This window comes from Vicugna pacos, chromosome 14 (assembly GCF_048564905.1).
Source record: "Vicugna pacos chromosome 14, VicPac4, whole genome shotgun sequence".
Lineage (NCBI taxonomy): Eukaryota > Metazoa > Chordata > Mammalia > Artiodactyla > Camelidae > Vicugna > Vicugna pacos.
In genome coordinates this window covers 34,473,586-34,497,822 of record NC_133000.1, presented here as the reverse complement: position 1 = coordinate 34,497,822, position 24,237 = coordinate 34,473,586, and the positions used below count along the sequence as shown (strand labels likewise).

Sequence of the window (24,237 nt, the reverse complement as noted above, 5' to 3'; positions counted from 1 at the left end):
AGGAGAACGTACATCTTTAAAACTGCTTTCCTCCATACAATATGTTGATGTCTCTACTTTCACACTTCTTACTTTACCCCTCAGTACAGTCCTGTACTTTCTCCATATACAACATGGGCATTGTTTTTGAGTTTATTCCAGATTATTGTTGATGTTTTTGTTAATTTTTTAAGTGAGAAATTTTTGCTATTATATTTTTTAACTGTTAAAACTGACACCTAGGAAGGCAGATTCGGTTTGTAAATACTCACTTTGTAACTTCTCATTTAAAATTGTAAGTATTAAGTACTTGTTACAGAATCCTTTCTTTTCTGTTTTTAAAAATTTGTTTCCAAGATTCTCAAAATGGTCATAGCTAAGTAGTATAGGTGGGGAGACAGATGGAGAGAGGTAGTGTGGCTCATGTACAAACTGTGAGCCCTTTCATGGCTGCCTTTATGCTGGAAAAGCTGATAAACAGTCCAGCTTAAACCAGGGTGGCTTTGTATGCACTTGAAATCCAGCTTTCCTGCCTGTATGGTGAAGCCTGGTAGGCGTGGCAGGTAGATGATCAAGGTCGAATGGAGGTTATTGGCTGCACAGAGCACTGTGTCTGAGAACTGGAGACCATCGCCATGGGAAATGCTTGGTGCCAGGAACAATGCAGAGGAGCTGGGGAGCCTTGTGTTAAGGATTTTCCAGCCCTGGGAGTGGGAATATCAGACTCTGCATTCAGATCTGAGTTTGAATTCATCCTCTTTAGTTTACTTGTCCTCTGACTTTGGTCAAGCTATATACCCTCTTTCACTTCCTGTTTTCTTGTCTCTCAAATTAGGAGAATTACAGCCTGCTGCTAGAGTGTTTGATCAGGGTAAATGATTTGTGTCTATAAGATGCCACGTACAGTCACAAGCTCAGTGAGAAATGGGCTGTCGCCTGTTCTTCTGCAGCTCAGTGCTTGACAAGACATGGGGGAAAGCCAGTCCCTAATTTGTGTGTGATGCAAGTAGGAACAAAATTAATGTCTTGCCTTTCCCTAGCAGTACTCTTACAGCTTTGCTTCATTTACTTCTTTCCTCCTTTCCTTTCCACTTTCCCATCCTCCACCAAAAGAGCCTCTCAGAAAAGTAGGTTCAAATTACTTTAAAGGTTGGCTCATCCTCATGAAATGATAGTATCATAAAAAAAAAACTGTGCACATCCCAGAATATATTTTATTTGATTTACACACACACATGTGCGTGCAAACACACACACACACAAAATCAGTCTACCTCCCACTTGCAGAGGGAGAAGGTCCACTTTTTCTGAGTTTTCATTCACAGAGTGTGAGAACAATGTCTCTTACACAGACTTTCACCAGGCTTCGTGCATGGTGTTTTTAATTGAATTTCTGTTTGTGGTCATATAGTCTCCTAATAGAAGAGAGAAAGTGGAGACCTAGACATTCCGCTGAGATATTGGTGTCATCATATTTTAGTTGTAAAGGACTTAAGACAGCATAGAGTCGCAAAATTTTATGGGTGAGAATCCATGATGTTGTAACTTGGACAAGAACCTGGGTCTTCTGCCATCTTGTCCACGCAGGTGAAGAGGCAACTGGGCAGGGGATAGTAGGGATCCTTCCTGCTTCACTTCCGTGTTCTTGCTAGTTTTCATTTCAGCTGCCTTTAGTTTATGTTCATGAGGCCACTCATGGGAAGGTCACTCTGTCCTGATAGATCGAGTTTCTTATCAGCGAAAAGCTCTGGACCCACTCATATTTCCCAGAGTTTTCTGCTGACCTGCTGACACTTTATATAATTGAGACCTAAGAAACTACTGAATATAAAATCCTTATTGTTATTGTTTGCCCTCGAGTTCCATAGGAATGGGGTGCTGTCTCAGGCTGTCTAAAGCCAGATCTGAACAAAGATAGGGTGATGGGCTGTGCTGCTGGACCTACACAGTTGAAGGGGATTTCCACCTTAGCTTTATAATCAGGCAGATTAGTTCAAATCTTGCCTTCACCAATTATTATCTTTGTGTCTTGGGGAGAAACTGTACTTTTTTGTGTCCAAATATGTTTATCTGTAAATAAGTTCAGTATTTATTTTAAGGTTTCTGTTTTAGAATTGAATGAGCTAATTCCTTCATTTATACCTAAAATAGTGATCACATGGTTCTATGCTGGTGCCTTGGTAGTTGATTACTTAGGGAATCAGCAGTGAGAATGGGGGTGGGGGACCCCTGGATAATAGAGCTTATATTCCAGGATATGCTTGTAAAAGACTGGATGTGCAGTGGATTTTTAGTAAATATCTACTCCTTTCCTAATCTGCATTGATTGTTTATATATCTTTATACAAATATATGAACAATTTTTATTGCAATTTTAATATTTTTGTAGTATTTACATTATGTTGCTATAAAAAATACGTGAAATAAAATGATTTGACTTTTATTTTCTTGTCAATAAGCAAAACAAAATAAAATAGAAAAGAAAAAAGTTTTGAGGGAGTAGAAATAATTTTATTTCTGTGGAATCAATTCCGTATAATAGGTTTTTTGTCATGTTGTTAAACAGCATATAAAATTGATAGGTTGTGACATACTGGAAATGAGGAAACAGTGGAGACATACTACCTCTAATGCAGTCATTTTGTTACCAAGTCCAAACTCGTTCTGCTTGCTGCATGACAGGCCAAAAAATGGGGAGATGAGATGTTGGAGTAAGGAATAGTGACTTTATTTGAAAATCTGGCAGACCCAGAAAATGGCATATTGATATCCAGTAGAACTCTCTTCCCCAAAGCAGAATTCAGTCTCCTTTTATACAAAAAAGCGACGGGGATGTGGTTGGTTGTTGCAAACTTCTCGCTGTATGAATTGTTTGTCCTTGTAATCCTTTGTTCCTGCAGCTGTCCATGTGGGTCAACTTAAGGTGCCCCCTTAAAACCTCCAAATAAAAGAAAGGTTATTCTCTATTTTGCAACTTGCCATCTGTACATAAGTGTAGAAGAGCTAATATCCTTAAAGATCAGAGCCCGGAGAATAGGCTGTCCTGGATATTTCAGGCTAAAGGCAACTTTTTTACAAAAGGTGCAGAGATAGCAAGTCGGAGCCTAGAAAACAAGGTACAGGTTTAAAGCCAAACGAACACATCTAACATGGAGTCAAATTTGTCCTTTTCTATTACAATTTCTTTTTCTAACTCATAAATAATTTTAGTAAGAAACATGAGAAATTTTTTTTATTTTTGCTTCTTAATAACGGATTACAACTACACTTTAGTGAGCAGGGATGCTGTGCGTGCCTTGGGGTCACAGCAAACTCTTGTTGGGGGTGGTCGACCCTGCAACATGCCTGATGTCCCGTGAGTGTTGGTGAGGGTCCCCCTAACCAGGGGCTCTCTTCAGGAACCACCATATGGGCATTGACCTCTGGAGACCTCTTTTTCAGCTGCAGGAAATTTTTTCAGATTTTGTGATGGAAAAATCACTCCAGCTGGGGATAATCAGGGAATAAAGGAAGAGGAAAAGGGCTTGAAGTAGAGTAGAAGAGAAGGACAGAAGATCAGGGAACCTGGGGGCTTGGCAACGGGGCCTCGGGAGAGAGAGGAGCAGAGGTGTGGAGGGTCCCGGCTACGGAACCAGCTCCTGCACCTTTCCCCGCACCCAAGCCACACAGCTTTGAATTGGGCCCAGGACTCCCTCCTGTCTGGATGTCACCCTGGGCAGAACTTTGAGAATCGAAGCTAAGGGGTGGTCAACACTCACCTAGGGGGTCACTGAGGACTTTGCTCAAGTCCACATTGACTTTTCCAGTCATGTGCCTTCACCTGTTCTTTATCTCAGGATCTGAGAAGGAGGAGCAAGGAACTCATGGAGAGATCCAGGAAGACATCTGACTGTGTTAAGAGACGACAGTCACAGCGACACTGGGAGCGAAAACACTTGCAGTAAAGTAAAATAAATTCACAACTATTGCATCAGAGCTGCAAGTGTGAGAGAGCGTAAGCCTGTCTCAGAGTGCAGGGGACAAGAGAAAAGGAATGGTAAAATTAACACTGACATTTGAAATTTTGTTAAAAAGAATGCTACTGTTAATTGTATCACTTGAATGTATGCAGGTGTTTTTCTATGAGCATTCATAGGTTCACAAAACCCCACCAACCACTCTTGCTCCCATCTGGTGTGGGCTTTCTCAAGCACAGTGCCCTTCCTGCTTGGGTGGGCCACGCTGCTGGTCCTCGCCTGGGCCCGGACTGCTACAGGACACTGAGTCCCCGAGGCACGGCCTGGGATACATGACAGGAACATCTCTGCTCTTGGCTGAGGGCCTCCGTTTCCCCCTGCAGTGTAAGAATGCCGGTGACTCAGTTAGAAGCATGCATCCAAGCCATCCTTCCATGTCATCACCATCTAGAAGCGGTGCCTGAATATTCTGAATTTCTGCAGAATGTTGTTTACAATCACCTTGAACAAGTGAGTGTGTGTCCTCTTTCAAGTGGAGGAATTACTGCCATTTTCCTGGAACTTACTCACCACTAGTCCATCTGATTTTTCTGTGCTAGGATTCAGTATAGCCTGCTAATAACTCTGCAGTCAGATCTTGAAACCCTGATGAAGAGGATTATTTATTTTCTTTCCTTATATGATAGTATTTTACTTTCAAAATTCTGAGTTTTCTGTTCTTGGAGGAATTTTTTTGGGGTTTGGAGAAACAACTTTGCTCTTACCATCTTTGTGACCTGTTGCTATATGCGTCTCACCTGTCTTCTGTCACTTGTGAGGCGGTTCCATTTGTGACCCTGTCCGGGTTATTCATGTTATAAAACATAATATCTGTAAAAGTACAGAACCCTTTTACTCCAAAGACATTCCACAAATACTCCTTTAATCTGGGTGTGTTTTTAACAAGACACAATCATTAGAACATATACTTGCAGGTTGCCAGTGCAAAATCCCCAAATGAATAGCCTAGCTCAACATCCAAAATCTTTCTTATCTACCTTGGATATGTATGGATAAGTGAAGCAGTTTGCTAAGAACTCAAGACCAGGTTTAGGATACAGGCTGATGTAGCTCAGCAGGTCCTCCCAAGCTGATGCTCTGCCAGAGAGTGGGGTTGAGGGGAGAGGGCGTGCCCTGCCCTCCATGAGCTGACAGTTTCATGGCAAACACCTTCACCAGGTGAAGAAATTGGAGTTTCTTCTATGAACAGTGGGTCTGAAAAGAGCCCAAAAAGCGTGGGAGTGACACAATCCCATTTGTCTCAAGTAGGGGAGAGTGGCTGTGGGGCCACTTGGGAGACTCGTGAGTCCAGGTGGGCAGTGTTGGTGGCTTCCACTTGAGCGGTAGGATAGTGGGTAAAAGCGAACAGATTGAAGGCATGTTTAGATGGTAAAAAGAAAGAATTAAAGCTGTCTGTGAAGGTAGGATGGAGTAAGGCCCAGGTTTCTGGGTGGATTAATGAGTTAAATGATGGTCCTGCTGTGTTCTAAGGAGGGAAAGCTGCAGAGGGATTTCTGGGGGAAAACTGATGAGTTCAGCTGTGGGTAAAGTGAAAGGTTGTTAGATGTGTGGTCTGGGAGATCAGGTGAGAGCCAGTAGTGAGTAGGGAGTGGGGAGAGAGACTCAAATAATTTTATCTTGTGAACATACATATAAGGATGAGTAATGACACACTTAACCCCTCTATATTCTGTATTTAAAACCCAGTAACATTTTGCTATATTGATTGCAGGGGTTCTTAATTTTTTAATACAAATAAAATAAATAGAAACAAAATAGTGGAGTTAATGAATATCTTAGAGTTGATGTGTGTCCTTGTATGTATTTTGATTTCTCATCTGTTTATAAACATAATCTACAAAAAGTTAACTTGCTTAGAATAAGAGTTAAACACAGGGACATGACACACTCTGTTGGGGGTTGAAGGTGATATCTTTGGCAAATTATGTAGCCTCTCTTTGCCTTTGTTGCATCTTCTGTGAATGCCCCCGGGCCCCTCATCACAGCTGATTTCCTAGACTAGAAGTTGGGAGGGAGGCTGCTGAAGGGAGTAAGAGGTGGCAACTGCTAGGAACAAAGAAGACAGAGACAAAAACAGATTAAAGCCGAGAAACTGAGTCCTAATACCCTCAAAGGAGAAATAATCCCGCAGTGTTTTGAGCCACTTACCGTAAGGGAAACAAAATCACGTGGATCCAAATCTCTTGAGCATATGTATATTGTGGGTGGGAGGGTATCATCAGAAAAGGGTTGAGAAGAGGCTTTTTGGTTTCCCTTAACGTTTTCAGTAAGAATGGGGCGCAGAAGTGAAAACCACCCGCTTCACAGTAGAAGGTGTTGTTTTGTGCGAAACTGACCAAAGTTTGGAAACCAGTCATCAGTGGTGCTGGGAAATGAAGAGGCTTCTGGATTGGGTGGGGCACTTGCTGTGACTTCCAGGTGACCTGCTGGCTGGGGGCTGTGAGGCGGGCAGTAGGTTTGCAGTGTGACCTGGGCATAATCCCTGGCTCTGAGGCTGCTGGTCTGACTAGCAGACCTGGGCAGATGCAGTCCTATTGGGGCATCTCGCGATGTGGCCTGGGACACCTGCCATGCTGAGGGCGAGAGGAGGGATCCCCTAAAGGAGTGTCCCTGTGAAGAGTAGAAACGTCCTCCTGCAGGGGAGGAAGAGCCTCTGAGCAGCGGGCCGGATGCACAGGCAAGAGCAGCCTGAGCACGGAGATTTCGGGGACCTGGAAGTCATAAAGTGGCCCGAACAGCCTTGTTCCTGAGAAACTGGAGGGAAAAGATGCTGCAAATGCAGGCTAATTTCAGACCCTGTGGTGGGTCATGAGTGATAGGAAGGAACTGGTCAGGCAGGCACAAGAGAACCCTGTGGTTGTCCCAGTTGGGGCGTCACACCAGTGGGAGGAGCAGAGTTATAGACTTTGTCACTTTTTATCTGTGTGACTTTGAAAAATATCACCCCACCACTCTCTATATATATCTTCATCTGTAAAGTGACAGAGTGACAACTCGTGTCATCAGAAGGCTTAGTTTAGCTCTGATCCTCTTTGTCCAGTCCTGTCAGTGCTGCCCTGCAAGGTTCTGCAGTGGCTGCTCTTACCCTGAGATGGGAGGGCGTAGAAGGGCATTGTAGCACCCGAGGGCAGGAAGGGGTTGCTTAAAAGCAGACATGTAGCCTCCTGCAGCTGCAGACCTACAGGCAGTTTGGTTTATGGTCGTGGAGAGGACTTTGGAGGTCTTAGCATCGTCTTAAGACTTGTTTTCCCTTGGGGACCTGATTTGCCTTTGCAGATTAATGTTGAAGATTTGGGCTTCTGGCAAAGCTGTTTTCAGAGATGGGTATATATGTAACATATAGTATAAAATGAAAGGTTTTATTTAATATTTGGGACTTTGTAGCTGTAGGGAACAGCTCTGTTGGCCTGGTTTCCACGGAGGACACTAGCGGTCGTCAGAGCGTGCGGGAGGGCAGGCAGCCTGCAGTGCTGCTGCGGGGGTTCTCCCCAGCAGGACGCTCTGCTGAGTTGACTCTTCTCTGAGTTTGGTTGCCAGAGGAGCAGACAGCAAAGTAATGAGTTCTGGTGGGATTGTATAATGACAGGAAGAAAGAGGGAGCCGTAGTTCTTCGGGACTACTACACTCTTTTGGCTCCTGATCCAGTGTGTCCCATTACAGAATTGATGAGTTGTGTCTATTCTGGGACTTGATTGGAATAAACGTGCAGCCTGAATGTTAAGAGTTATGTTTTATTTGTCAGGAGGACTCGAGCCAGGATGACCGCCTCTCGGAACACTCTGAGGGACTGCTCCCAAGAGTAAGGGAGAAGCTAGGATTATATAGGAGCTTTACAACAAAGACCAGGTAGTCGGAACAATAAAACATTGCTTGTTATCTAAAGAAAGCCAGGTATCTCAAGTTCATGAATTTAATGCTTTTCAATATATGGAAGGAAGCCAACATTTGGGCTGACTGAATATATACTTTAGACAAGCACCTAGCTATCTAGGGCCAGTAATCTGTCCTTTCTTATTCTGAGTCTGCTCAGAGGGCACCGTTGTGAGTGGCTGCAGGCCTGTCTTCACTGGGGGGTGGCGGCAGCCGCTGATGACTTGTTTTCAGCATTCTTTGTTTAGTGACATGGTTGCAATATTTTCATTCAATTTGTAGTAATTTCATTCACAGAAAATTATGATATTACCCTGATTATGGATAATCTGGAAGCTTGGAATGGAACCGAGATGGAATTACTGCAGGTAACTTCTACTTTAATAAGCCATGTGTAAACATGAACACGGAGGAAGCATACAAAAGGATTCGGTAGTGAATGGGAAGGGTTTCTGCACGTTACAGGAGAAGGCAAGGCAGAATTCCTCTTCTTTGTGGGCAGGTATGTGAGTCCAACTTTCCTTTCTGAAGTGCTTTCTGAGAACTGTTTATGGTAATGAACCAACATTGACAAACGGTTACACACATTGCATTTAAGAGCTGGCTGGCTTCAACTTGGGTATTGGACAGGTGGAATTCATAGGCAGTGGTCAGGTGTATGGGACAGAGATGGAGCCCAGGCCTGGGGCCATATTCACGTTGAAATCGCCATTTACTCACCATAGCGCCTTGGACTTGAATGTAACCTCTCTTAAACTGATGGTGAATCTGTGAAATGGGCATGATAATATTCGTTACTTCCTGGGATTGTTGTAAGTTCTGAAGATTATTATAGCACACATGAAGCACTTAACACACTGACACTTAGCAGTGTACACTTTGTTCGACCACCACGCTTGGTGTGTGTCAGAGCCTTAAAGGCAGCATGTGTCTGTTTAGGATGCACTGGTAGCCCCTTGGCTAGTTTGTGAATTTGGTGATTTCCTTTAATACTTGTAACTCTGTGTGCCATGGGCAGTTATTTTTATGGACAGATGAGGAATCTCAGGTTAAAAAAGACTGTAATTTGCCCAAAGTCAGACCATAATTTTGTGTGCAGGGGCCTCGTTTCAGCATGGGCTCCTGGGCCTTCTGCTCTCTCCGTTCAGCACCAGAGCCAGATGTGGGCTCGGCTGTTTCCCAGCCCAGAATATCCGGCAGGCCACAAGACACACCTGGTCCTGTGCTGCTTGAGCAAAATCTCCGGAGGAGAGGCAGTTACAAAAGGGATAAACATAAAAATAGATGACAGCAAATTGTGATCAGCTCTAAGAAGGAAAGGAACACGTCTGGCCGTGCAGAGCTGGGAGCTTTCCCATCGGGGCTGCTCTGGGGGTTCTCATCTCAGCTAAACAAGCTCTGCTGCTGCACCAAGGCAGGAAGGCAGGGCGCGTGTGGCCAGGTAGACAGGGCCTCGTTGATCGTACTCATTCCCTATTAAGTGGCAGGTGTCACAGGCACTTAACTAATAAACAGATGTTGGCCATAATCATCACGCATTTTGCTTGGTAGTTTTATTGGCGCCAACTTTGAGAGGAGGTCTTTGAATCTGGGGAGTTTGCTGCATGCCCCTGATTACCATGGATATACCCCCACTGGTCTTTCAACCTAGACTGGTGTGGCTGTCATGTCCCAGCCTTGTGAATGGCATCGTGTAGCTTCTCCCAAGTGGCCCAAATGACTGACATTGATATGCTTAATTCGTAGGAAATGGTATGTGACAATAAGAGAAAAAGTTAGTAAGAAATTGCAAAACTAGAAAATAACCAATTCTTCCCCTGCTGGGGGACCGTACCCTGTGTCACTCACCCCACTCACTGCCTGTCACCTCCTCCCTGAGGACTCCGTGTTCAGAAGCCACTCTGAGCCTTTGAAGAACATTTTGCCTCATGACACTGTTGACTAGGACCTGCGACCTCTCTGTCCCTGGTTAACTCTCTCTTCAAAGCCATTTAAATTTCTTGCAGGCTCCTCCACTCAAATGTAAGAATAGCCCCTTTAAACTTCTTGATGCAGCTCCTTAATGAAGATCTTGGGAAGGAAACCTAGCCAAAACCTGGGAGGTATTCCCATAGTGAATGTAACCTGAGCATTTTTTGACGTTCAGAATCAGAGCGGTGGGAGACACAGGAAGGCCTTTTTAAGTTAGAAAGTGGAAAGAGAAAGGACTCAGGATGTTTGAGACTGAAACATCTCGGTCCCAGCCAGCAAGTCACCTGCGTTCAGGATGGTGTGTGGGGAGTGCAGAGTTCTCAAAAAGAAAGAAGTGGTGGGATGGCAGGGAGGACATTTAGGTACTTAACTGGGGAAGGAAAAAGTTGGCTGAACAATTCATGGTTGAACAAGAGGATTGTGACATGATGTGCTTGTATTTTGGAGAGAAGGGTTTTGTGGAGCCAGGCCTAAGGAGAAATCTCTCTGACTGGGGAGTCAGCACAACAAAAAAACACAGAGAACCGGGCAGACCCCATGGCCCCTGATGGGGGAGAGGCTGCCCACCAATTGGAGACCTGGAGGCTGCTTCTGTCCCTTAGCTGGGGCCTCAGACCTCACTTCATATCCCAGTCCTGTTGATACAAGAAAAAATATGTGGGGCATGAGAAGGGCTGTGTCCCAGGCTTCCGTTGAGCCCCTGGGATGTGCCCCACCAGATTTTGTTCCTTGGCTTCATGCAGTAAAGAATTCAAGAACAAGCCAGTGTTGAGTAAAGGTAGATTTATTCAGAGAGATACATTGACAGGCATGAGAAACGTCACGAAGTATGGGGGTTTGATGCTCAGATTAAAAGTAGGCACACACTCCACAGAAATAGTGTGGGCCTTCTCCGAAGAGGTAGAGAGAGGGGTTCCTGGGAGGTGGCTCTGTGTTGCTCCTTTTCTTGGGCTTCGTGGTTTCATATGCTAATAAGTAGAAGGACCAGCCTTAGGGCAAGGGACTGGGATTCCAGGGAGTTGGCCATTTCCCACCCTTTGACATTTTGTGGCTAGCCTTGTGACTGCCATGGTGCCTGGGGCCGTGTTATTCACCATGTTACTATTACAATGGGTGTATAATGAAGCTCAAGATCTGCTAGAAGTTAAATCTCTTCATCCTGAGCCTCAAGACCTATTGGGGGTTGAATTCTTCACCATTTTGATGTTAATTGCTGTGGTCTTTCTTGAATGGCTTGCTCTGCCCCCTTCCATCCTGTCTCACTGTGATGACACAGAGAGAGCAAAGGCCGGGCCCTGCGTGTGTTCCTGCATTTAACAGCGGGAGATGTGGGGTGGGCTGAGGATGACTCTGAGTGGTGAGAAATGTTTCAGATTTTCCCACATGAGACATGGGGACCTGCCAGCAGCCATCGCAGATTTATCTCACGGGCATTATCGCTTGTGTTGTTACGGAAAAAACAGGCCAGCCAAGAAATAAGCACCACTCAGAGGGTGGGAGTACTGAGATTTATTATGCCAGCGGGCTCAGAGGGGCTTCTGTTCCCAAGCCCTGAGCACCTACCTCCAAGACGTGCACATGAGGTTTTATAGGGTTAATTACAAGTATGGGGCTTTTAGCCAATAAGGCTCAAACAACAAAAAGCAAGGAATCAGTACACTGAAGCTTATCAATTTGGAACAGATCACGTTACTGACAATTGTTGACCTTGGATTTACGAGTTAGCATGTTAGCCCAGTAAACTGACACTGAACTTCAGATTTAGGAGTTAGCCCAGCAAAACTTAGATCAGTAAACCGACACGTATCACACTTAGATTTGTGACTTAGCTTGTTAGCCCAGCTGGGGTTTTTGTTCACAGTGTCACTCATCTTTTCTATTTTTCTTTTTTTTTTAAAGTATTTAATCCAAATTTAATATCAGGATTTTTTTGGAAAGAAATTTCTCTTTTTCTTTTCTTTGGGGCTCTTTTGGGGGGTAGGTAATTAGGTATATTTATCTGTTAGTGGAGGCCCTGGGGCTTGAACCCAGGACCCCGTGCACACTAAGCACACGCTCTACCACCTGCCCCATCATCTTTTTCTTTTTGGTTTAGCTGCGAAGAATCTTACAGCTGAATTTCTAGTCGGCCTTTAACACTTGCCCTGACTTCATGGAATCCATTTTTATGAGTTTACCTCCCCCTGGTTTCATTTAAGTATTGAATCTCCATTTTCTCTTCACTCTCAGTTTTGCCTTTTTGTTGTTATGGTTGTTAAGCTGTGTTTAAAAAATTGTTTAATTTCTCTTTTAGCAGGAGGCTGAAGTAAATAAATATGTAAACAAACATCACACTTAAATGCTTTTATATATTCTAAGCTGTTTAGTAGTTAATTAAAAACCAAATTGAATATTAAAGGGATAACATTTTTAAATTTTTTTTAATTTTTTATACAGACATAGCTGATTTAAAATATATGTTTCAGGTGTACAATAGATGCTCCATTTATAGTTACTGTAAAACATTGTCTGTATTCCCTGTGTTGTAAGATACATCCCTCTAGAGTGTTTACATTACATGTTGCAGTTTGTATAAGAAATTTGGGTAACGCAGAGTCTGGGACGTGGCTGTGGCTGACCCAGGTTCACGCAAACCCTGCCTGTCAAAGCTCAGGCCTTCACTCCTGTCTGCAGGGGAGCGAGTGGAGGCAGCTCTCATCAGCGCTGGCACCACACTCTGAGTGGCAGTGACAGCAGTGACTGTGTGTGGACGTGAAAATTGTTGTTCCAAGAGTTTTACATGCTTTTCTGCATTTAATAATTAAAGCCCTCCTGTGAGGAAGCGTTTTAAGTTTTTAATGTATAATACATTTTATTTTGATATTGATAGACTTCAAAACTCCGGAAAATTTACAGGAGTAGTACAATAAATGCTTAGATACAGTTCACCTTAAAGGGCACTATTTGCCCTTTTGTGACGGGCTTATTTTAGCATAAATTTTCAAGGTTCATTCATATTGTAGCCTGAATCAGTACTTTATTCTTTTTGTTTGATAATATCCTTTTCCTTTTTTTTCATTTTTGGTCTATTTAAAAATATTTTCATTGAAGTCTAGTCAGTTTATAGTGTTGCGTCAGTTTCTTGTATACAGCACAAAACTTCAGTTAAATAGGAACATACCTGTATTCATTTTCATATTCTTTTTAAACATAAGTTACTATAAGTTATTAAATATATTCTCCTGTGCTATACAGTATAAACTTGCTGTTTATTGTATACATACTCAGCACCTGCAATTCTTGAACTCCCAATTTATTCCTTCCACACCCTCTCCCCTCTGGTAACCATAGTTTGGGTTCTATGTCTCTGTGTCTGTTTCTGTTCCGTAGATAAGTTTATCTTTTTGTTTCTTTGTTTTTGTTTTTTTTTTTGTTTGTTTTAGATTCCACATGTGAGCGATCTCATATGGTATTTTTCTTTCTCTTTCTGGCTTATTTCACTTAGAATCACATTCTCCTGGTCCATTCATATTGCTGCAAATGGCATTATTTTATTATTATTTTATTGCTGAATAGTAGTCTATTGGACATATATACTACAACCTCTTTATCCAGTCGTCTGTCAGTGGACATTTAGGTTGTTTCCATGTCTTGATATTGTAAATAGTGCTGCTGTGAACATTGGGGTGAAAGTGTCTTTTTGAATTACGGTTCCTTACGGATATATGCCCTGGAGTGGGATTGCTGTGTCATCTGGGCCCCCAAGGTTTTGTCTTTTGAGGAACCTCTATACAGTTTTCCACAATGGCTCCACCAAACTGCATTCCCACCACAGTGTAGGCGTGTTCCAAATTCTCCACAGCCTCTCCAGCATTTAGTGTCTATGAACTTATGAATGATGGCTATTCTGACTGGTGAAAGGTGATACTTGATTGCAGTTTTGATTTGCATTTCTCTGATAATGATATTGAGCATTTTTTCATGTGCCTATTGGCCATTTGTATGTCTTCATTGGAGAAATGTTTCTTTAGGTCTTCTGCCCATTTTTGGATTGAATTGTTTGTTTTTCTTTTTTATCAAGTGTAAAAGCTGTTTACATATTCTGGGAATTAAGCCCTTGTCACTTTCATTTAATGCAACTATTTTCTCCCATTCCATAGGTTGTCTTTTTGCTTTAATTTTTGTTTTCTTTTCTGTGCAAAAGCTTGTAAGTTTAATTAGAACCCACTTGTATATTTTTGCTTGTATTTCTATTGCTTGAGTAGACTGCTCTTGGAAAACATTGTTGAGATATATGTCAGATGTTTTGCCTATGTCTTCTTCTAAGAGGTTTATAGTGTCTTGTCTACAATTTTAAGTCTTTAAGCCATTTTGAATTCATTTTTTTGTATGTTGTGAGGGGGTAGTCTAACTTCATTGATTTACATGCAGCTGTGCAGTTTTCCCTGCACCATTTGCTGAAGAGGCTGTCTTTACTCCATTGTATGTTCTCACCTCCTTTGTCAAAGATTCAATTACCAAAAGTTTGTGGGACTATTCTTGGTAATTTTGTTTATCCATTCATTGATGGATGGATATTTTTAGTGACTTTTAGCTACTCTGAATGATACTGCTATGAATATTGATGTGCAAGTTTTTGTGAGAATACATTTCCATTCTGTTGGCTGTACAGTTGGCCCACCATATCTGTAGTTTCCACTTCATGGATCCAGATGGCTGATTGCAAAGGGACTTGATCATCCTTGGATTATGGTATCCAGGGTGGGGGGTTCCTGAAACCAACCCCCCGAGGACACTGAAGGATGACTCTACATGTAGGAGTGGAATTGCTCAGCCACATAACTCTAACCTTTTGAGGAAACATCGGGCTTTTCCAAAGAAGCTGCACCATTGCCCCTTTCCAACGGCTGCATATTGAGGGTATCCATTTCTCTGCCTCCTGACTGACACTTGTTATTGTCCATGTTTTGATTATAACCATCCTAGTGAGTTTAAAATGAGATCTCATTTTGATTTTGATTTCGCTAGTGATGCTGAGCATCTTTTCAGATGCTTATTGGCCAATTGTGTATCTATTTAAATCCTTGGCAAATTAAAAAATTGGGTCGATTTTCTTTGTATTGTTCAGTTGTAAGCATTTGTTTTATATCCTGGATACTAGTCTCTTATTAGATATATGCTTTGCAAGATTTTTCTCCTATTCTGCAGATTGTCATTTCACTTTAATTTTTTTAAACATTAAAACAATTTCTTTATAGGGGGGGCAATTAGATTTATTCATTTTGTTTTTCTTCCTTAGCACGCACTCTATCATTTGAGCTACCCCTTTCCCCTTTCATTTCACACTCTTGATGATGTCCTTTGTAACAAATGATTTTAATTTGATGAAGTCCATTTTATCTATTTTGTTTTATCACTTGTGCTCTTGGTATTGTATCTAGGAAGCCATAGCCTATCCTATGACCACAAAGATTCATACTATGTCTTCTTTTAGAAAGTTCATACATTTAGTTTTTACGTTTCTGTCTGTGATCCATTTTGAATTAATATTTGTTATATAAAATACGGGGTCCAGATTCCAGATACATTCTTTTGCCTTCAGATACCCAGGTGTCTCTGCTCCATTTGTTGAATAGACTATACTTTCAATGGAGTGTTGTTGGCACATTTCTGGAAAACTAACTGTAAATGTAAGTTTCCCCCCAGGATTTTTTATTGTGTCTCATAGATTTCTGCATCCAAACTTATGACAGAAGCATAATGACTTGAGTGCTATAGATTTGCTGTAACCTTTGAGTGAGTCCTCCAAATTTGCTCTTCTTTTTCAAGATTGTTTTGGCTGACCTGGGTCCCTTGCTTTCAATATGAATTTTGGGATCAGTTTTTCAATTTTTGCAAAGAAGTCAGCTGGAATTTTGATAGGAAATTCATTAAATATGTAGATTACTTTGGGAAGTCTTAACATTTTTAACAATATTTTCTACCATTGCATGATCATTTGATGCCTTCCATATATGAAGATATTTTAAATTTTTTTTGGTGATACTTCAAAATATTCAATGTACAAACCTTGTAAACTTTTGTTAAATGTATCTCTCATTTTATTTTTTATGCTGTTGTAAATGGAAAGGCTTAGCTTCATAAGGGTGGGGCTATATATATCAATTTATTTATTTCTAGGATTCCTACATAGCAAATACACTAGGTTTATATTTGCTACATTGATCTATCCACAATTCTTCCCACCCCCGTGTCATAAGAAACCAAGACCCAGCTTAAGCCATCTGAACACCTATGTGGAAGTGAGAAATGAGACCTTTGGGTGGGGTTTGTGTAGATGATACTGAGATCTTATTCAGGATGGCTTCATCTTAATTTCTTTTAAACAATCCTTTCAGAGTATATAGTCAGATACATTAGGAAAATGCTCTTTTGATGTGCGGAGGAGCTAAGACTATAATTTTCAAGTAATTTCTAGTGAGAGTGTTGTACTTGGAACATAATTTGCATCAATCTTTGAAGATTTATGTTTCAGGAGCTTTGAGTAAATAATACCTGTCTTCATTCAATAACTACAACTAAATCCTCAAGCAACATGTAAGAGTTTGAGCAAACTGCTCCCGCCCCGTAGTGCTGGTTGGTTGCAGCTGTAACTGGAGTCAGCGCTTACCTCGCCCAGTACACTTGTGCTGATCTGCTCAAAACAGTTCGTCCAACAGTTTGTCAGTAGTCTTTTAGACAAAGCCATAAAGCATTGATTTAAGGTTGCTGGAATGTAATCTATTCTTATTACTATTAAGTAAGCACATATTGAGTACTTACTGTATGTTGGGAATTGTCCCTCAGCCTCACATGAATATTACTTCTAATAAAACCTCTCATATTTCCCTGTTATTTGCACTTTACAGATAAGAAGACTGAGGATTAGGTCTTCTCTCTTTTGGGGGGAGCTCATTATCAATGATGGGAAGTTGTAAGGAAAAAGATATTGATTCATCCAGAGAAAATATTTTTCTGAGATTCAGTATTGAAGAAGGTAACCACTGAAGAGGGTGATCATTGTATGAGTGAGACGAGTCCCGGGTTGTACGGAGTCAGCATCCCTGTCCTGGACGCTGCACGTGTAGAGCTGCGTGGTGGGTGAGGCGGCGCGGCCGCGCAGGGAAAGCGGATGCCGGGCCGTTGGGCTGTGCTCAGGCCCGGTGGGGCTTTCTCCTAAGAGCAGTGGACCGTCAATGACAGATTTTAAGTAGGCTAGTGCGGTGCTCTCGTAGATCACTTTTGTCTTGTAGAATGCTTAGAAACATTTAGAAGGCTCGGCAGGAGGTGATGTGATGAGTCAGAGTAGGGTGGCTGCGAGGTGTAGCAGTGTTCAATTTTCAAGTGATTTTCAGTCCCAGGTTTGTGGCTCAGTAGCCGTGTCACTTTGGATGACACACCCAAGGAAGTGAAACAATTTATCTAATCAATAGAAGCAGTGATGTACCGAACTCCCAGGGCTGCTGTGTAGATCCAGTGAGATAACGTGTGCACAGTGTGCAGCATGGTCCCCAGCACAGAGTCAGTGCTGAGGGAGTGCCAGTGAGTACCTGGTAGGACAGGTGTGGGTGGTGGATCTCGTTGACTGAGGAAATTTGTCCCTGAAGGAGGGGTCTTGTCACATCTGTGAGTGATTGGCCTGAGCTGGGAGAGGCAGGGAGACCTTGCCCCCGACCAGGGGCCCTGGGCAGGATGGCTATGGGAGGAACACCGTGAAGTTAGCTCTTTGCAGGTGGAGTTGGAGGTGCCCTTGAGACATCTAAGTGCAGTGTCACAATCACAGAAGTGGTCTGGTCCCGGGCTGTGCATTTTCCTGCCGAGATATTGATCTCTGAACGCGAAGGCATACTTTACAGGACAAGTGAATAGTAGTATCATCTCTCATCAAAGCTCACATCTCTTTATTCATCACTCACATTGCTAATTGGGTACTTACAGAACACACTTCACTGTCCTCTCCTGGGCTCAGGCTCCACAGAAAAGAGCTGGTGAGTCTCCCTCTTTTCCAGAAGAAGACACATTTAGCTGGTAGACTTCTATACCTCACCAGACTTAGAATTTTAGGTTGTTGATTTAATTCTATTTTCTGTTGGTCATCTCCTGACAGGAGAGACGTTTTACCTCATGGTCAGGTTTCAATTAGCTGTTACTGAGAATTGCTGGTCTGATCCATAGTGTATTTATTCTATTAACTTTGTAGAGTACTTATCATTTTTCTGTCTTTGCTCTTTAATTTTGTTTGCCCCTTCAATTTTCTATCTTATTTGGGACCTTATTTTATTTTTTAATTAAAAAATGTCTATTAGCAGTTAACAAAACAAAAGCAAAGAAAAATGCACATGATAGCTAAATTTAGAAAATATCTTGTGTGTTTTCTGTCTCAGCAATGGAGGGTTCTAGAAACTCGTGAAAAGCTTCATTACATAAGTTCCTTTAAATTCTGATTAAGAAATAAAACCTTCCTTCCTCATCTTTCAAGCTGCACAGTTAATTGTCAAGAAAGTGAGGGGAAATTCACAGAAGCCAAGACAAACCAGAAAGCAGGGATTCTGGGAGATACGTGAGCCTTAGAAGCCCTGGGGTGCCGGTTGGCTCCTGAACTGAGTTTCAGTTGCCCTGGCAGGAGGGCAGGAGGTGAGCCTGTGGCCTCTCACACTGGGAGTTGGATGGCTGTTCTTATGTAAGGCCAAGCACATCCTGAGAATCCTGCTTTATAAAAGGTTGAATTAGAAAGAAAAGAATAAAAGCATTCCTCAAGGCAAGGAAGTAAGGAAAGTAAAATTTTTTGGAAGCGGGAAAAAATAACATATCCAAAGTAAGGATTTAGTTTAAAGCTGTTCTGGCATGAGAGTGACCACAAACCCATGGCAGAAAATCACAGCTCCTCCCGGAAAGAGAAGGTGTGTTTTGAATGAATCAGTGGACAGCCATTCTGAAAAAGGCCTCCAGAGTCTTCTGGATCAAGATACTGGACTCAAACACCTCCCTTCCATGGTCTCACTTAAATAACCAGAAAGGTTTTAAAGGAAAGAAGCCATAATCATAGTTCTATTTATTGACATTACTTTATGCTAGGAATTCAAAGGTGACTATGGAGTTGTCTCCTCTTTTATGGACCTTACTTTCTATTTGACATAGTTGGGGAACTTGGTGGAGGGTGGTGTTAGTATATTGCAATTAACCAGGAGAGGAGTTTAAGAAAGCAGTGAAGGGTTGGTGACATTTTTCGCTGAGGACAGTCCTGTTCAGTTGGCTTGTAATTACAGGCTCGTTGAGTTGTCACTGGAGGGAATTAATCTTAAGGAATTTGGACTTAACTCAGGCCTCTTCAGAATGGACAAGTGAACCTGGAGAAAGACAGTCAAATCTGTGCAGACATTGAAGTTCACTTCAACATGCGGTATCCATGAGCCAAAGATAGGACTAGTAGGCAGCACTTCTTGAGTACAGAGGAGTGGTTTTTAAGGTTCTTCAAGAATGAATCCCAAGGTACCGGGATGGCCAGTTGTCAAACTGTGACTTTGCTCTTTGGACGGTGTATCCACCAAGGGTATTGGCCGTTTATAAGTTTCCATTTCTCTTTAATACATGTCAGGTTATGAGGAAGTGGGCATAAACGTTTCACACCTTGTCAAGGTGACTTTGGGTACCTGCCTAGAAGCATGGGCACAGTTGCGGCTGCGTCATACATCTTGCCGCACATCCCGCTCCCCGGCTCCGTGATCACGGCAGAGTGGTTCCTTATTGAGCTGTCCATCTCCTCTGTGACATCGTAACCAAACAAAAGACTGGAGAGTATTAGCTTGGCTTTTTTCTTTTCTAACATTCCCTTCAAATTATGATGACTGATAGTGGACCCAGTTACGTTTGCAGATGATTTACAAGTAGGGCTGTCAGTACAAACCTTGTAATCCCCGCTGTGTGATCTAGAGAAGAAAGTTACACTCTTTCCAAATTGTTTTGATGCACTTATGTGGGAAAATGATGTATGTTTGAATATGTATTTCCTCTCTTAATCATCATGGCTAGAGATGAATATTTGTAGACATGGAATGAGTACTCTGTATTTGAACTGTATGGTCCCCTAAATTCTCCCCAGCTTTTTAAAGTCATCACTGGAGTGCTACCTCCAGAGTGCCGCAAAGCATCCAACACTGCCTGCTCTTCGGACACTGTAAGTTTCCAAGTTGGAGAAGGCTGCTGGCTGGTGAGGCATTCTCTCGCACATCTCTGGTTGGGTGATGTGAGCTGAGAACACAAGAATTGGCAGACAGTAACTAACCACGATCACGTCCATTTCTGGAACACTCATGGAGGATTTTACACCTATGCTAGTGGAATACGTTATTTCATTTAGTTTTCCCAACAATCATAATTAGATTTTATCACCTGTATTAAAAAGGAAACTGTCAAAGCGAGTGACATGCAGACTTTGGACTGGAACACGGGTCTTTCTGATCCCTGTCTCTGTTCCCTCCCCAGCCTATCCTTGCAAATGACCAGGAGACTCTTCCTCAGTCTTGAGTTTCCCTCTGATGTTACTGCTCTCTTTGTTTCTAAGAGAGGAAAACAAGTCTAAACTTACTTTCCAGTTGGAAATGGAATGGAGAGTTAACGTTGGAAGCCGGGAGAATCTGTCCTGTGATGAAGTGGTCTCCGAGCCACTTCCACTGGGATGTCACATCACTGTCTGGGCCCCTTGCTCAGCCTGTGCACAGGTGACAGCGCAGTTGTGCCGAGCAGTCCTCCCGGACAGGGCAGTGGGTTGGAAATGAGTTTGGGGATTTGGTTTCATTACACAAGTTCCTGAGGGCCTTGACCTGGCACTTCGAGTGGGAGCATTCCCTGTCCCACAGACTGTGCTCTGGGCCCGTGCAGACCTGACATGGCCTCAGCCTGAGTCTCAGGGCCCGTGGTGATGAGGAGCATTTTAGCCCAGGGTCTGCCGGAGTCTCTGAGACTACTGGGCTGTGGGACTTTGTCCAGGATGATAATAATTCCTCCCCGAGTTTCAGATTTCCTTGCCTGTGAGCCGGGGTAGTAGTTGTTTCTGAGATGATTGTAATGATTCAGTAACGGGCGCAGCGTGTGCTGACAGGTAGCTGGGTGCTTTAGGAGCAGAAGTCGCAGTCACTCTGTCAGCCTCTCCCTGTGCGCTCTGTGCTTTGAGAAGTTGTGTGTTTGGTGAAAGTCCCGCCCAGACCCTAGGGTCTAGATGAACTGTTGTTCTTTTACTTTCCCTTCCTTTTCCTCTTTCCCTTCTCTGTGTCCCATGTTTAGGTAGCAGATTCCTCTATTTCAGGGAATACGGGCTTTTCTAGTAAAGGGACAGGTGGAATGCGGAGAGGTGGGGCCCAGAGGGGGTCTGGAGTGTCTGCACAGTGCTGCTTCCCTGCGTTTCTGCATCCGGTCCCATCAGTGCACTAAGTCAGCCTTCCTCTTCCTTCCTGTGTCATCGGGTCTCTGTTTTAAGGGAAAACCATTTTTATGGGTCTTTTTTCACTTACGTGTTTCATTCAGATGCTTGTTGCTTTTCTCCCTGTGCTTCAGCGTTCCGAGGAGAGAATTCAGCCGTGCAGCATCCTCTCCGAGCTCTACGAGTTGATCGGCTTCCACTGCAAGTCCACCTTCTTCAAGCGGGTGGCCCCCGTGCGGCACGCGGCCCCCGGCATCCCAGAGCCTGGCGGGAAGGCCTGCTCCCGACTCCTCCTGCAGATGCTTCCTGGCTACAGTCTGTCGCTGGACCTGCAGGACTTCAGCAAATGTGTTGGAACTAAAACATTGCTTCAGCCCCATTAACCATGCCTGGTTTGGGCCCTGCTGTCCTGCCTCATCAGGGTGAATTTTGATTCATTTAGAACAGGGCTCAGCAGACTTTTCCTTTCAAGGGCTTGGGGGTAAATATTTCAGGGTCTGAAAACCTCCTGATCTCTGGTGCAGCTGCTCAGCTCTGCTGTTTAGATGCCAGAACAGCCAGACAGTCCACACACCCATAGAGCTTTATTAACAGCGGTGGCTGGGGCTGGATTGGGTGTATGAACTGCAGTTTGTCCCCACAGCCTCCTCAATATTGACACCTGCACCAGAGTGTACATTTGTGACAATGGGTGAACCTACACTGACACGTCATCATCACCCATAGCCCACAGTTGACACTAGGATTTACACATTGTGTTGTGCACTCTGTGGGTTTGGACAGATGTACAATGACATGTATCCACCATCACAGCATCATACAGAGTCGTCTGTCTTAGTGACCTTAAAATGCTCCGTGCTGCACCACATTCATTGCTCTTTCCCCTCTAGCCTCTGGCAGCCACTGATCTTTCAGTCTCTGTGTTTTTCCATTTCCCAGAACACCATACATTTGGAATCAGACAGTTGCTGAAACTTCCCAGATTGGCTTCTTTCACTTGGTAATATGCATTTAAGGTTCCTCCATGTCTTTCCATTCCTTGATAACTCATTTCATTTTAGCACCAAATAATAGTCCATTTTCTGGCGGGACCACAGTTTATTTATCCATTCACCTACTGAAGAAGAGCTTAGTTGCTTCTGAATTCTGTTGAGTATGAATAAAGCTGCTATTAACATCTGTATGCAGATTTGTGTGTGAACATAAGTTTCCATTTCATCGAGTAAACACCAAGGAGCACAGTTGCCGGATCATATGTTAGAATTACGTCTAGCTCTGTAAAAATTTGCCAGACCGTCTTCCAATGTACCTGGGCCATTTTTCATTCCCACCAACAATGCATTATAATTTCTGGTGCTCCACATCCTCACCAACATTCGGTGCTGTCAGTGTTCTGCATTTTGGCAGTTCTGACAGGTGTGCAGTGGTATCTCGCTGTTTCAGTCTGCATCCCCTTGATGACAGGTGCTGTGGAGCATCTTTCCAAAGGCTTCTTTGGCATCTAGATTTCTTCTTTGATGAGGTGTGTGTTCAGGCATTTTGCTCATTTTTTAATCAGGTTATTCATCCTTCTTGTTGAGTGTAAAGAAATTTTGGTATATTCCGGATTTCAGCCCTTTATCAGTGTGTCCCTGCCCTTCACCTGCAGTGCCAGAGTTGTCCTTTGGGTCTCAGTGGAGTGTCAGATATTCAAAGAGATTCCCTGTCTTCCCTCAGCCTAAATACTGTCCTTGTATTTTTCACTTTCATTGACTCATTTTGTTCTTTTTAAATAGCATTTCCCATAATTTGTAAGTACATTAAAGAGAAAAGGGCAATGATTGAACACCGCCTGCCCCACCAGGCTGTGTGGCCTGTGAGAGCAGAGGCCCTGTCCCCACTCACCGTTTCCCATGACAGCACATGGCACATGTCCATGTAAAAGTGTGTAACGTGGGGCCAAACCTGATGAGCAGATATGACGACATGTGTTGTCTACCATTTATTGATTAGACTTTGTTTCTGATCTTAATTATTAAATCATATGAATGAAACTGTGTTGTTTTGAAAAATAAAACAACAAAGCACACCTCAATGTGATTGGTAATTTCTACTTAGATTTCTGACCCAGGAGGGGATGTTCACCATCATTTTGTGGAGGAGGTCGGGGAGGTAAAGTAAGAGAGTGAGATCAAATAAAGTAAAAATGATAACTGTCAGTTGGCTTTATTTTCACTGACATAAAAGTTACTTTAAACCCTATCTCAGCTGTTGTTCGGTTGTTTTAAACATTTCTCATAGAATTAAATGGAAGCCCACTAAACCCTGAAAGGGAAATTGTGTGCTTAGGTACTGAAAATTGTTTATGTCTATTTCTAGAGATGCACATTTCCCTGCTGGTTACAGAAATTCGAGGCGGGAACACAACAGTGAACTGTGTGTGTCTGACGGGTTCACGGGCTGCTCAGTGTCATTTTCATTTTCTTGTGTGGCAGTTTATGACGGTTTTCCATGAGATATATTGCTCAGCATTATTCTGAATGAAGGATTGAATTTTCCACAGGAAATGTTATGAAAGAGAGTGACAAGGCACATGGGTTTCCCATAAAGGAATAGTTGATGTAATAAAATCTCACTATGGTGAAATTTTTTAATAAAACCTGTTGAAAATTTTATCACGAGGTCATATGGAACAAATCAGTCTTAAGAAAAAAGATTCAAAATTTTATAGAAGAAGCAGTTTGAATAAAGTAGAAATTATAATTTCTACACTATTTGTTGTTAGAACATATACTCAGTCTTATCATAATTCCCTGTGATAGGAAGTGGATCATTATATATTTATTAAAAAAAATCCACTAGGAACAATTTGCCCCATAATTGATGTGGCAGTTCTGTGGTTAGTTAAGTTGGGCCATTTAGGAAACTTAGCTAGGTTTTCCAGACAATGATTTCAGGCTCTATATATTTTCTATAATCTCTTCTTTT

General features: G+C 42.7%; 1 protein-coding gene across 7 annotated transcripts in view; it reads left to right on the top strand.

Moving 5' to 3' along the window:
* Positions 1 to 21,927, top strand: part of LOC140701240 (trafficking protein particle complex subunit 9-like) — a 241,850-nt gene extending 219,923 nt beyond the window's left edge. The window contains exons 1-3 of one of the 7 annotated variants that reach the window (XR_012080221.1): positions 3,886 to 4,015; positions 4,319 to 4,445; positions 21,405 to 21,646. Coding sequence is in view for 3 of the 7 variants with exons in the window: in XM_072976665.1 (XP_072832766.1) it covers positions 8,186 to 8,233; positions 21,405 to 21,653 (297 nt within the window). In the remaining 4 variants the exon portion in view is untranslated. Of the gene's footprint in view, positions 1 to 3,885; positions 4,016 to 4,175; positions 4,446 to 8,147; positions 8,234 to 21,404 lie in introns of those variants that run through there. The other 6 variants (XM_072976665.1, XM_072976666.1, XR_012080220.1 and 3 more) reach the window with 6 other exon arrangements.
* The last annotated feature ends 2,310 nt before the right edge of the window (positions 21,928 to 24,237 follow it).